The sequence below is a fragment of the Talpa occidentalis genome, unplaced genomic scaffold, assembly GCF_014898055.3.
Source record: "Talpa occidentalis isolate TD23 unplaced genomic scaffold, MPIMG_talOcc4v2.1 talOcc4.2, whole genome shotgun sequence".
NCBI lineage: Eukaryota > Metazoa > Chordata > Mammalia > Eulipotyphla > Talpidae > Talpa > Talpa occidentalis.
In genome coordinates this window covers 58,501,139-58,515,357 of record NW_023602073.1, presented here as the reverse complement: position 1 = coordinate 58,515,357, position 14,219 = coordinate 58,501,139, and the positions used below count along the sequence as shown (strand labels likewise).

Sequence of the window (14,219 nt, the reverse complement as noted above, 5' to 3'; positions counted from 1 at the left end):
GTGACTGTGTCCTGGTGTAGCATCTGACACCAGGATGCTTGTGGGAGATACTGACTTCCCTCGCCAGGCCCCGGAAGACTGACTTCCCACAGAGAAGTCACTCGAGGAAGGAGGGGGGTGGGGGGGTGAGTCCAAGCTCACCCCGTGGGTCAGAGAAGCCTGGGCCCTCACAGACCTTACCTTCAAATGTTGCACGCACTGCTCACTGTCCCGCTCAACCCACCACTTCCTTTCCTGCCACCCAGAAAGCTTAGCTTTGGTCCCCAGAGCATCTCTAGGCAGTCACCCAGCTCTGTTTTGGAGAATCCCTCCAGAAGCCCCCCAGAGAACCCCCCAAAAAGCCCTTACCCATTTCAATGCCACAGATGACCAGCGCGGCAATCACAGCCCCCGCAGACGTGCCTGCGAAGCGATGGGCCGTGTCCAGCATGCGGGGGGCCAGGTCCCGCAGGGCGTCCACGGCCCCAGCCTGGTAGAAGGAGAGGAACCCGCTGCCAGAGAAGGAGATGGAATGCGGCGTGTCTGGGTCTCCCTTGAACACCTGTTCTTCCATGTCCTCAGCCCCGGGCCTCCCGTGGTGGGGAGGAGCCGCCCCTCAGCGCTGTCTGCCGGAGCTCAGGCCTCCCTGCCAAGCTTCCCTGCCAGCCTGGAGCCTGGAATGTGGCCGTCTCTCCCTGGTGGCTGGCGCACCCACAGGTGGCTCAGGCAGCCGCCACCTGGGCCTGTTAAACTCGGTCAAGGGCTGCAGACCCGGGAGAGACGCAGAAGACACCCCGGTTGTATGAGCAGCACCCTGGTCCTGGGAGCGGCCCCCTGGCTTCACAGCGTGGGTACATTCATCTCTGGCACAATCTGGAGCATTCTTGGCAGTCGCCCAGGGCCATGCCCACAGAGGCGGGCTCTGCTTGGGCCTTAGCAGGCTGAGAAGGCTTCACACTTCGAGTTGCAAAACTCCACCGATGGTTATCAGAAGGCGCCTCCCTCCCTGATGCGCTGTGGCAGCAAAGGAATTAAGTGCTGGCCTCCCTCCAGCAGGCAGCGTCCCCTCCCCGCAGGGCCAAGCCTGACCAGATGTCTCTGGTTTTTGAAGGGACACACTCAGGCCCCCAGTGCCCCTCACAGTGACGTCTGTCCCCACACTCCTTCTCTGGCCTCTGTGGGGAATGTGTGACGTGTTACACAATTATTTTTATTTGTTTTTCTTACATAAGCACCCCTCTGCTTACCCCCTTGTTTGTTTATTCACATGTTATGATTGGCTGTGGGCAAAACTGTAAAGGAAGGGAAGTTGGTTTCAGGGGCCCCATCTGATACCACTGCTATCTCTCACTATCTTTTCTCCTCCCACCCTTCATGATACCATTAGCCCTTAGTCAGCACCCTCTCACCAAACCCCAAACCTTCCCTTAAGTGTTAGAAGAAAAAGATCTGAAATTTATTGTATGCTCCTTTTCCTGTTTTGAAATGATGGATTTGAAGTGGCAACACTTAATTCTAGCTTGGAGGCCAAATATGGTCACACCCCTTCAGGACAGAGAGAGGCTTTGAGGCCCAGAAGGTGGGAGCGTGGCTGGGGAGGGGTGGGGAGTGAGAAGTGGGGTTTAGCTGTAGGAGTCACTAGTGATGCTTCTTCAGGAGCCCAGCAACGTGGCTCTGGAGAGGAGGGGCTTCCTCATAGCCTGTGAGTTACACTGCCTGAGGATGTCCCAAACTAGCCAAGTGACCAGATCACATCTCTCCCCTCCCTAAGACCACACAGTGGCAGGACCAGAATTGGAGCAGGGACTGCAGGTCCCCGCCCAATGTCCATCCTCTGTTTGGATATCAGAGCCATTCTTGAGCTCCCTGGGCGGCCACCAATGCTGTGGCCACACTGGGCCGTGCTGGAATTCCACAACACCCAGTATTCAGTGAGGAGGCAGTTTTCCATCTTGGGTGGGTAGTTCCAGGCATGTAATTGCTTCTGTTTGGGAAGAGATTTTTTTTTAAGATTTATTTATTTATGCATACAAGAGCTGGGCTGTAGGCCAGAGGTGCAGGGTTGGAGGGGATGAGAAGATTCACCAGAGACAGTGTGGGGAGCAGAACAGGCAGACTGAGATACACTGCTGAGGGGAGCAGCGGGCGAGTCTGGAGAGGTCTGCTGTGCCATTTGGGTTAGCTCCTTGGCTAGGGCTCAAACTCATTCTACAGTGGTTGCAGATAGCTTCATAGTGCTGAGACTTAACCCCTTGAGCCACCAGAGAGGATCCTGGGAAGAGATCTTTTGACTAAATGTATGTGTGACAGTGTGTACGCGCATGTGCACGTGTTTGTGTGTGCGTGTGTGTGTGTGTGTGTGTGTGTACCTACCCACAGAGATATGAGGCTGCTGCGGTGACGGGTGGCTGTGACAGGGTGAAGTCCAATCCACTTTCCTGGGGGGGGGGGGATCAGGTCAGCTCCACAGAGTATTTGTGCACCCGGTTCTGTATCTAGGAGTTCTAGAAGACAGGAGTAAGTGGAAACCCCATTCCCCAACTCAGACACTTCCAGGCTTCTTGGAAACAAGACAGGCAAATGTGAAATAATGAGAGAAAAATACAAGGCAGACTGTAATCAAGCTCTGGATTGTACAGGGCGGAGACTCCTGTGAGAGAATTTGAGAGAGAAGGGCTGGGACCTTCAGGAGAGCTGTGGGTTGAGGGGTTTGAAGAAGCCGCAAGGAGCAGCGCAGGTGTTGTGCCCAGGAGCAGAGTGAGTTCCTTGCAGAGGCGGGAATGAACAATGCAGGTTGCTACGCAGGACGAAGGGCATGGACTGAATCCCAGTTCTGTTCTTTATAGGCAGCATGACCTGGGTAACCTCTCTGAGCCTCAGTTTTCCCCATCTGTCAAAGGGATAATAACACCCATGCTGCGCAGGTAAATATAAATAAAGTTTAAAGATATGACCATAAAATGCTTGGCACATGGTATGTCTATTATTACCCAGGGTGGTAAGAAACAAGGCTTCTGAAGCAGGTGGAGCGGGAGATAAGGTGCCGTGGAAGGGAGGAGCAGAAGAGGAGGGCAAGACCATTTGCAGCGGGCAGGCGGAGACCGTAGCGTCCCCAGGCAGGCACGTCTTGGAAGGGCAACGAGAACAGGGAGGAATAACGCTGAGCTGAGTCTTCCTAGGGATGTCGGTGGCCAGGAGGGTGGTGGCTGAAAGAAGACAAGTTAATAAAGTCGTTGCCACAGAAGACTCTCGGGGCCCGGGGACTGGTTGGATGGGCAGGATGAGTCACGGCAAATGCCTCGTCTCAGCCTGGTCTTACCTGGGAGGGGTGGGGCTGCCTTTGACCAACTTGGGGAAACTGGGACAGAACCGGGAAAACCGGGTGGAGGGTGAGTTTAAGATTTGTCTGTGATGACAGCAAGATCTGGGGGTGGGAAGGAGAAGGAGGGAAGGCTCCACACAGCCAGCAGAGACCCCCGCCACGAAGGCAGCAGACAACGGTAAGCAACTGGAGGTGGTCTTCAAGGCCGACTGCCCTGACAGGTGTTCTCCTTCCCATCATCTCATTGTGCTCAGGGATGCAGGAAGCAAGCCCATCTTGTTCACTCGGGCTCCCGGGGAAGAGATCTAGGGAAGCCCACTGCCCTTTCAGGATCTGTGTTATGTCCTGACACAGTCTCTGGTGTCCCTGCTTCCTCTGACCTGGATTTTCTTTTTCTTTTTTTTTTTTTTAAGATTTATTTATTAATACAAGAACTGGGGTATAGGCCAGGGGTGTGAGGGGTGAGAGGATTCACTAGAGACAGAGTGGGGAACAGAACAGGCAGACTGACTGAAATACACTGCTGAGGGGAGCAGCGGGCGAGTCAGGAGAGGTCTGCTGTGCCATGTGGGTAGCTCTCTGGCCGGCCGGGGATCAAACTCATGCTGCAGTGGTTGCGGAGAGCTTCATAGGTTGCTTCTTAACCCCTTGTGCCACCACGGAGGCCCTAGGCCTTGATTTTCATTGAGGATACAGATTCTGCTGTTCCATGGAGAGGGGTAAAGACCACAGTTGGTGCAGCACAGCCCCTATGCAGACAAGCCAACTCTAGTTGTGGCTGCCGTCTTACATTCATCATAGCTGTGCACAAGAGGGCCCCAGAGGAGCACGTAACTGGGTGCTGATGTGGTCAAATGTTCTATACGTCTGAGCAGAGCTGGTGGGTCTCTCGCCTGTCCTGTGCCTTGGAGCCAACCAGTGGAGAAGTTTCGCCACATTTCCCCCTGACATTCTACTTTTAAAACCTTAAGAACTCCAAGCGGACAACAAGAAAGGATCACATTTCAGCGTTTCTGCATTTGATTTTCAAAGTCAGTTCATGATCCTTTTGGGTGTTTTGACTGTGTTTACATTGTTTCTATGATTCATCAGGCCCTGAGGAAATCACATGCAAGAAGCAGAGACTGCTTATCACACACAGTTCCAACAAGACAGTCCAAAATGAACTTAGAGTCTAGAAGAACCTAGAGTTCCCTTAAGTATAAGACAGCTCTTGGGGTAGAAGGATAGGATCCAGATTCTGGCTTAGCCCTCTATCAGTGGTGCACCACTCTCTGCTTAGATCTTATAAAATGTCTATTTAATGAAGAACTTGGTTATTTCTTGACATGAGAGTATGAAAGTCACAGCATCATCCATGAGTAATTTTGCCAATTATGTTTAATCTGAATCTAACTCTAGTTTTCAGTGAATACAGAGTATGAAGGAACAAGTTAAATGATTCCAAGTGAAGAAAACCAGACAGATTAAACTGGGAAGGGCTGGGAGAGGCTGTTGTTGCTGCACAGCAGCCCTCCCTCAGCCTCCTGCTGCTCGCCCGCTTCCTTATGAAGCAACTGAAAGATCCAGTACTTGATTTCTCAGCCTCCCTTGCAGCTAGAGGTGATCAAGACACACAGTACAGCCGGTGAGAAGTAAGGGTTGTCTGCTGGGTGGCTTCTAAGAAAGATTTTCCTCCATAATAAAAAGGAAAAGTACCTAAGGAGAGCCCTGCCTGCCCAGCCCACTTTCTTCAAGGCTGAGGTGCTGTCCTATGAGGACATAGTGTTTGGAGCTGCTGTGTCACAAATTCCTTCAAAATGTAACACCTTAAAATAACAAACATTTATCATTCCACATGGTTTCTGAGGTCTAGAAACCCAGAAATCACTTAGCTGAGTGGTCCTACCTCAGGGTCTCTTCTGAGGTCGTATAGTAGTCAAGCTCTCAGATTTGTCAACTCAAGGGTCATTGGGAGAATTCACTTCCAAACACACTCCCTTGGTTGTTGCTAAGGATCATTTCTACCATTGATAGAAAATTAATTAGTAAAAAAATTAATTATTTTCAGCACAAATAGGGAAGAGAAAAATAGCCTGTCACTCCCAATAAAAGCAATAATTGGCACACTAGTTTGAAAAGGTCAAATAAAGGTTGGCTATTGATAAAAAGCTTCAGGGCCTCTCCTCTGGGCTGCTCACAAGATGACAGCTTGCTTTCTCCAGAGTGAGAAATGCAAGAGAGTGAAAGAGGAAGAGAGAGAGAGAGAAAAAAAAACAAGAGAGAGTGTGTGAACCCAAGACGGATCAGATGGATTCTGGAGTCTTTTTAGAACCTAATATCAGAAGTAATACCATTCCTTCCACCATATTCTAGTAGCCACATGGACCAAATCTAAATATGATAAATTGTAGGAGGGATGTGAACACTAGAATGTGGGGATAATGAAGGGCCAATCTGGAGGCTGGCTGCCACACTGAAGACAGCAGATGAGAAAGAAAGACCCTAGGTCCTTGAGGAGATAATTGAGTGACAGCAGCCACTTCCATGCCATTTGTCTGAACCCCACCTGTTATATCAAAAACCAAATGTCTTTATCATTTAAGCTAGTCATTTGTTAAAAACTATTCATAAGGTTTAAGCTATTCATTTGATATTTGCTGCTGAAAACCTGTGACAAATGCAAAGATTTAAAAATATTTCTAGCAAAATGTAGCCTTTGTTTTGAGAACAAATAAAAGCTAGTCTTTGCTTTTTTGTTTTTAAAGATTTATTTTTTATTTATACAATAGCTGGGGTACAGGCCAGAGGTGCAGGAGGGTGAGAGGATTCACCAGAGACAGAGTGGGGAGCAGAACAGGCAGACAGACCGAAAACACTGCTGAGGGGAGCAGCGGGCAAGACAGGAGAGTTCTGCTGTGCCATGTGGGAATCTCCCTGGCTGGCCGGGAATCGAACCTGCGCTGCAGAGGCTACAGATAGCTTCACAGTGCTGTGCTCAACCCACTGCGCCAACGGGGAGGCCCAGACACTCTTTGCTTTTAGTAAAAATAAAAGAAATACTTTAAAGGATAGAAAGTTCATTATTATGGGTGAAATAATTCTCTTTCATGAAAATTCTGAAAATTTTAATCTGAACATTTCAGAAAAATTTTTTAGAATAGGTGTGCCAACTATTGCTTTTATTGGGAGTCATAGACTATTTTTCTCTTCCTTATTTGTCCTGAAAAATAATTTATTTTTTTAGCTAATTAATTGAACAACACTCTAATATCATTCTTATCTTTTGAGGTGTGTGGCTTAACTTTTGAACACTTGATAAACAAATAGGTATATTTTCTGTGTTTTCTAATAGGTCAGCCATTTTGAAAATAAGATGGGGGGTGGGGCAGAATCTGATGCAGCTGAGGTGGGGACAGATCTTGTTGGCATCCACCATGCTGTCTATATATATGACCTTGATGTCTTTATATATGACCTTGAGGTCATCATGCAGCCTAAATCATATCTGCATCTGATTATAAAATAGCTCCAACTTACAGTAGTGTCAAAAATAGAATAGCAAACATTCAGACTCAACACACAAATTAAACAAATCTTAACATTTCCTCATACCTCAGTCAAATATTTGCTTGGTTTGAAAGAAATAAAGTATCACTGGGAGAGGTTAAGCCTCCTTTGAACTCTTTCCTACCCTGACCCCTGCTCTCCCTCCCAGAGAAACCATGCTCCAGTTGGGTGAGAACCTTTCTCTTCCATGTTTTTATACTCTTAGCACATTTTATAAATAATATACACTATTTTACATAGTTTTAAAATTCAGAAGCAGACACATTGATCTATCTTGCAATTTGCTGTATTCATTCAGTTTTGTGACACACAACTCTCATCTTTTCTGTCTTCCTGATTTGGACATTATGAGATCACGGGACAATATGTTCCTTATTTTTCGTACTGATGGACATTTGGGTTTTTTCCAGTTCTTCGGGGTAGCCAGCAAAGCTGCAGTGAGATGCATGTATCTCCCTCTGTGTGGTATGGGACTTTCTCAGGTTGCAATGTGGGGGTAGCCATTGTGCCCATGGGATATTAATTGATAGAAGTGACTGAGTGACAAGAGAGTGACAATAATGCCATTGAAATATATCACATTTCTGGAGATGAAGGGAGATTGCCCATGTCATCCCGGGTCACAAGGAAAAACACCCGGTTTGGCTAGGAGGCAGCGGGATTAGAGGAAAGTATGACCCAGAGTCTTTATCATGTTTTCTGCATGTAGAAACTGTTACAGGGCAGGGAGAGGGGCAGCCCAAACCCTGCAAAACTGCCTATTCTAAATGGGTTCTGCCATCCGCCGCATCAACACAAAACATATGAGACTTTAATGGGAAGGAACTTTAATACAATTGGGAAACAATACAGGAAAGGCAAGGAATCTAGTTTCTAAATCAAGCACCCAAAGTTACCCGTCCCCTCGTGGGTAAAAGTCCATCCAAATGGGATTGGCCCAGAGCAAGTCCCCAAGGCCTGCCACACGTCTAAAGCATCTTCCAGTGGGGCCCCACAGAAAAGGGTCGGAAACAACCAGACAAGCTTGGAAGGAAAAGAGCAAAATCAACATCAGGATAAAAGCTGCCATTGTCACCTCCCCACGGGTCTCACCCACATCTGTGTCACCCAGTCCATGACCAAAAGGCAAGCGCAGTTTCTTCACGTGTCTCTAGGCTCCATGTGCCTCCTCCAGGTCTCCATCTGGCTCCATCCTGCTTCCTTCCTCATTCTCCTCTGCAGCTTCTTCTCTCTCTGTTCAGCTCCACCCTCCATTTGGGTGGGGCAGGGAACCTGGAACCTCCCCCTTTCCTGGGGACCACTCTTTTACAAAACCACTGGTCTGAAAGTCAGCAGGCTTCGGACTGTGCAGTCCTATACCGCCTTACAACAGGATTACGTTCTGGGAAATACATCGTTAGCAATTTCATCCTGTGTAAATATCAGAGGGTACCTAAACAAAGCTAGGCTTATACACACCTTCATATACTCAGTCTTTTGTCTACAAAATTTTTTTGTGGCACCGTAACTGTGGCAGCAGCCTCTGGTGATCAATCGGTACCTGAGTTTGGGGGGATGAGAACTGAGGAGTGAATACTGCCTTAGAGAAGCCGGAGAGAAGAGGCAGAAGGGTTGAGCTGTGTGCTCTGAGCCTGTGCTATCTCTAAGAAATGGCTCTCCCTGGAGGGGACTCTCTGCCACCTCGGGGAGGTCACAGATGCTGGGACACCAAAAATACAGAATAGGAAAATAGAGTCACTGCAGCGGGCGCTCCTTCCATTGGATGAGGTGTCGCCAAATTGCTCTCTCGAGTGCCTGTGCCATTTGCACTCCCAGAGAGTTCACTACTCTGGTATACCAGATACAAAAAGTGTTTGTCATTTGCTAATATGACAACTTGGTGTTGATATTAGCTCCACTGAATGTATTGCAAATATCCCTTCCCAGTTTTGTGCCTTGTCTTTTAATTTTTTAAGGGTGTCTTTTATGGTACAGAAGCCTAAAATTTTAATGAAATAAAACATCTCCTTTTTTCCCTTTATGATGCATGTTTTTGTGTCTTAGAGCCATGAGATGCTTTCTCATATAAAATAGTTTTGATTATTTTAAATAATTTAACAACCAGGCTTCAGCTATTTGTTCATCCTCCAGTGAAAAACTTCAGTTTGGTGGGCAATTTGGCACCATCTACTTAAAAATAAGGAGGAATTTATCTTGCAGAAATACAGCCTTCCCCAAAATACGTACACAATGCTGTTAAATAAAGCACCAATTGTAATCACAAAAATCTAGAAGTATCCTAACTATCTATTAGTGGAAAGCTAGTTAAATAAAATATAGTATCGCCATATAATGTAATTCTTTGCAGCCAAAGGAAAAAATAAGGGAGATCTGGACATACTCAGATAGAAAGTTTTCCAAGATATATTTGTAAGCAGGAAAATTTTAAATTAAAATACAAAAACACGATCCAAACAGTAAATATGTTATGTTGCCATTTATGTTGAAAAGGGAAAATGTTCCTTGTGTATAAAATCATTCATGTAAAATTTCAATTACAACAGCTACTTCTGAGTGGGGGGCGGGGGTAGGGCTTGAAGGTAGGAGAGAAACCCATTTCTCATTCCCACTCTTTTTGTGGTGTTTCATCGTTACTTCCATTACAGTAAAAAAAGAGGGATGGATGTGAATGGTCCCATCTGCTCTAAGTTGCTATTTGTTTTGGCATTTGAAATATTCTGAGGTGAAGAGGGCCTTTTGTTCCAATAGCTGAAAAGAAATTGAATTACTAGAACTAGGTAGGGCAGGAGCCTGGGCATCACCAAGACAGTTTCATTACTTGTCTTCTGAGCCCTGTCTGAAGCCATAAAGGGCGCGCTCGCACAGCGTGCTGGTTGATGAGATTCAGGCTGGCTGTTGTCTGGGGGAGAAGGAAGCTGTTTGCGAACCAAAGCAGGGGGTGGTGGTGGGGGTGGTGGTGAGTGATTGTCTTTGGGGTGCTGGGGAGGAGGGCTAGAGGGAGAAGGTTGGGGCCGAGAGGATCCTTTTGCCCAGGTCCTTGAGGCCCCAAGACAAGTCTGTGAGTCCTGAGTCTGGGCCACCTTAGGGTCTGAGTGTCCTTGCACCTCTTAGGTGCAAAGCTTAGGGCAGGAAGAAACTCTGCACCTCATTCTGGCAGGCAATTCTGTGTAGAAGAAAAAGACCATATTCAGGCAAAATGCTCATCCAAACAGTGAGAATTAAAGGCAGCTTGAGTTTACCCTGTTGAGGTTTAAGAAGAAAGGAAAGGGATTAGGTTTTCATGCATAGAACAAAGACAAATGTACCCTCAGGGTTAAATTCAGCTGCCTTTTGCAGGACAGTACCATATAGTGGTTAGGGGGCTGGGCTGTCTGAGTACAAATCACAGCTACTAAACTTAACATTTCTGTGCCTTAATTTTCTTATCTTTAAATGGGAAGATAATATTTACCTGCTTGGGGGTTGTCCTGGCATATGGTAAGTGGCTTGAGAAGTATTAAACTTTGTTATCCTATAATTATTTTCCACTTTTGTAAATTCGCCATAGCTGAAGCCTGACTAATGGCGTGGTGAGCAGGTGGTGGAGATTGGATCTGTGTCTGAGGTGGATGCATTTAACCAGGCTCCCAAGCCTAATGAATAAGTTGAGAGTCATTTATGCCAATCATACAGCAAGACCCCCAACCCCCTCAGCCAGCCAGACTCCCAGCCAGCCAATCCCCAGCCGGCTTCCCAGCCCCCCAGCCAGCCAGCCCCCAGCCCCCTAGCCATCCAACATCCCAACCAGCCAGCCCCCCATCTAGCTAGCATAGAGGTGAACCCATCAACACCTCTCTTCTCTTCTCCCCATGTGGGAGTCCAGACTGTACTCAGAGTTTCCTTGAGGGAATGGGAACACTTCTGTGCTCTTATTTATTTCTATGTCTAGTTCCACTGCTTAACTGTCATCCTCTAAGAGAAAGACACTTTGGTACATAGGAAGATCACAAGTCATGGTTGTCAAAATAAATACTTGCTGAATGAGTAAATGGTCGATGTGTGTTCCCTGTCATAGTGAAAGACAGGGAACAATCTAAATGTTCAACAACAGGGAGTGATTAAATTGTGGTCCAGTCACAAAACTGAATAGTTGCTGAAAAGGTAATTATAGTGTTTTTATGGAAAGATAGTGAAGTGCTTGTGATGTAATCTTAGAAAAACAAAAGAAATAAAAATGCTCTGGACAGGATGTGGATTCATCTTGACAACATTTTGTTAAGTGGAAAAGCAAGGCTCAGAAGAGGGTATATAATACACTACTATTTGTGTGATGGGGAGATAAGCAAAGAATACGAGCATTCACAAGCAGTTATAAGCATAAAATACTTCAAATGACACACAAGAGGCTGAAAACACCTGGGCCTCTGGAGGGGAAACTGAGCGGTGGAAAGTCAATGACAGCACTCCTACCTTCTGAGACTTGAACCATTTTAGCGTGTTTTGATTCAAACATTAACTAATCTCACACACACATACACACACACACACACACACACACACTTTAAAGTTTCTGATATCAGGGTATTTCTCACAGTGGGCATTCGGGAGAGCTGGTTTGAAAGTTCTAGCAGGGGGGTGCAGCTATATATATACCTGTCACAAAATGGCCTGTCTCTATTTGGGGAAGGCCAGCCTCCTCCACCGAGCACACAGCTTTGGGAGGGACACACATGGCCAGGGAGGGAGGAGGGGGACAATTACCAGCCAGCCAGATGATCTGGATCAATCCTGGCGATCAATGGGTAACAGATGTCACAACCCAATCACCCTCACATCATCCATAGCCATCAATGGTGTTGTTGTTTTTTTTTGTTCCTAAGAAGCTATTTACTAAATCAATGCTAAGTCTTAAAAACTATCTTAGAACCAAGGAAATACAGTACATAAAAAATTGTGCATGTGTGGGAGGAGGGTACAATGAAATAATTTTGTGGTGAGTTGCGGGGATCTTTTGTCTTCAAAATGGTCCTTACTGGTTTTTTTACATCTTTTTCAGTAGTTTAAAAAGCATATTTTGAGCTGGTTGCAGGAGATATTTAGTGGTTTCAGTGGGGGACATTCCCCAGCACCAGGGATCAATAACCTACAAAGCAATAAATTGATGAAAATCACCATATCCTCAGCTTAGTTTAGCTTAAATAACTATCAAAACAAAACTCTGCATCCTAAGTTTAGCTGTGGCTGCAAGGAAAAACTCATTTTTCTTGAGCGGTCCACATTCTGGGAACGTTCATCAAAAACTGAGCCAACAATATTTGCCCACTACCGGCATCTAGTCCAGCAATCAGTTCAGACCTTGAGTTTTGGTCCAAATCATTGCTGTGGTTCACAGAACATTGTTGATTTGGACACACCAGTAAAACCCAGGCTGGTGGCCAGGCTGCCGTAGTAATGAAGCACACTGAGTATAGTAACCAAAATGTGCCTTCAGGACCTTGCTGCTTTCAATTCTGGCCAGCGTGCTGAGTGTGCCCCATAGGATCCAGCCCTAACACATGCTCTGTGGATGGAGAATTTCTTAATCAAATGAATCCTTTTATAAAATATTGCAGGTGAGACTGGGATGAGAACTGGGAGCTCCTGCATGCAGACCTTCATATTAAAGACACTGAAAGTGGGCCTCTCTGGTGGCGCAAGGGGTTAAGCACCACACTATGAAGCAATCCTTAGCCTCTGCAGCATGAGTTCGATCCCCGGCCAGCCAGGGAGCTACCCACATGGCGAAGCAGACCTCTCCTGTCTTGCCCGCTGCTCCCCTCAGCAGTGTATTTTGTCAGTCTGCCTGTTCTGCTCCCCACTCTGTCTCTGGTGAATCCTCTCACCCCTTGCATCTCTGGCCTGTACCCCAGCTCTGTATGCATAAATAAATAAATCTTTAAAAAAAATAAAGACACTGAAAGTCCTGTGTGGAAATTTCCTCTGATTTCTAGCTCAGTAGTCATCCCTACCTTTTTCCTGGATCGTCAAACTCAAATTCAGTATACCTTTCTCAGGGCAACCATGTTCTTCAGAGCAAGCAAATTCCAGAACAAGAGGGGTTAAGAATGAGCAGGCAAACACAATGCACTCAATAAAACAGAAAAGAAATCTTCTGGGAGATTCTGAGAAAACGTCTTTGTTCTTTCCAAAGAGAATAACAAACATTCTGCATCTAGTAATGGCTGAGCAGCTCCTATTAGACCAAACCTCCCATATGGCAAAATTATAAAAAGTCACTATGAAGACACTGAAGAGTGATGGACACATGTAAATAGTAGGAAGGTGTCAACACCTTGAAAGAATGGAATAGTGCTGGCTAGCTTTTTTTTTTTTTTTTTTTTTTTTGTTTTTTTGGTTTTTTTTTTCCCCTGAAGGAAGGTCCTAGTTAGGGTCATGTGGGGTGATTAAAACCAGGATATAATTCCATAGTTGTACTGTTGTGAATAAGTAGAGGATAGAGTTTTGGTGACCACATGATTGGAAAGTGAAGAGAGGAAAAAAGGAAAGAAAAAGAAAGTGAAGAGAAGGAAGCACAAGGGTGGAGCCCCAAATTCTGTGTGTAGACTGATGAAATCACTGACCCCCTGCTTGAGCATGTCAGACTCTAAGTAGCACAGGTAAGGTGAAAAGATAAACTGAAATTTCAGATCCCACCCATCAGAAGGGAGATAGCATTTGTAGCTTGGGAGTTCAGTGAAGTTAACTGCCTACTAAAAAAAAGTAAACACAAAAAAGGAAAAGTCTCCAGAACAAAAGGAACTGTATCATTTGCAATAGTCAGAATAAAATCCAAAGGTACTTGACATTAGAAGAAACTGGAAAATACAGCCCAAATAAAAGAGAAAATATAACCTTAAGAGGACCCAGATGTTAGAATTAGCAGACAAGAATTTAAAAAGTTATAACTGAGCTCAAAAACATAAAGGAAAATATACTTACAATGCACGAAAAGATAGGAAATCTCAGCAGAGAAACAAACAATAAAAAGACCATAATGGAAATTCTAGAACTAAAAAGCATAACATCTGAAAGAAAAAAATTACAAAGAAGAAAGAGCCCATTTTTTTTTGCCTTTGACCATCCTAAGATTTGTGAAGCTTATTTTGCCACCATCATTTTCTGATTGTGAGGCTAACTAGCTTAGAATGAGGTCCAGGTACCATATATGGCAGAATAAGAAAGTGGAAAGAACTTGAGTCACTAATGATGTCATTTGGCCACTGGGTTTAGGACTTTGCATGCTGCCACTGGGCCACTGGGTTTAGGACTTTGCAGACTTCTTGTATTGAAAGAAAAACAAAATATGCCCATTTAAGCAATTTCCATTTGGATTTGATGTTACTTACATGAA

At 45.6% G+C, this 14,219-nt stretch overlaps 1 protein-coding gene across 2 annotated transcripts in view; it reads right to left on the bottom strand.

Moving 5' to 3' along the window:
* Nucleotides 1-729, bottom strand: part of PNPLA1 (patatin like phospholipase domain containing 1) — a 44,451-nt gene extending 43,722 nt beyond the window's left edge. For both annotated transcript variants that reach the window (XM_037520877.2, XM_037520878.2), the window contains exon 1: nucleotides 349-729. In XM_037520877.2, the coding sequence (XP_037376774.1) occupies nucleotides 349-553 (205 nt within the window). In that variant the 5' untranslated portion in view covers nucleotides 554-729. The remainder of the gene's footprint in view (nucleotides 1-348) is intronic.
* Nucleotides 730-14,219: the final 13,490 nt, after the last annotated feature.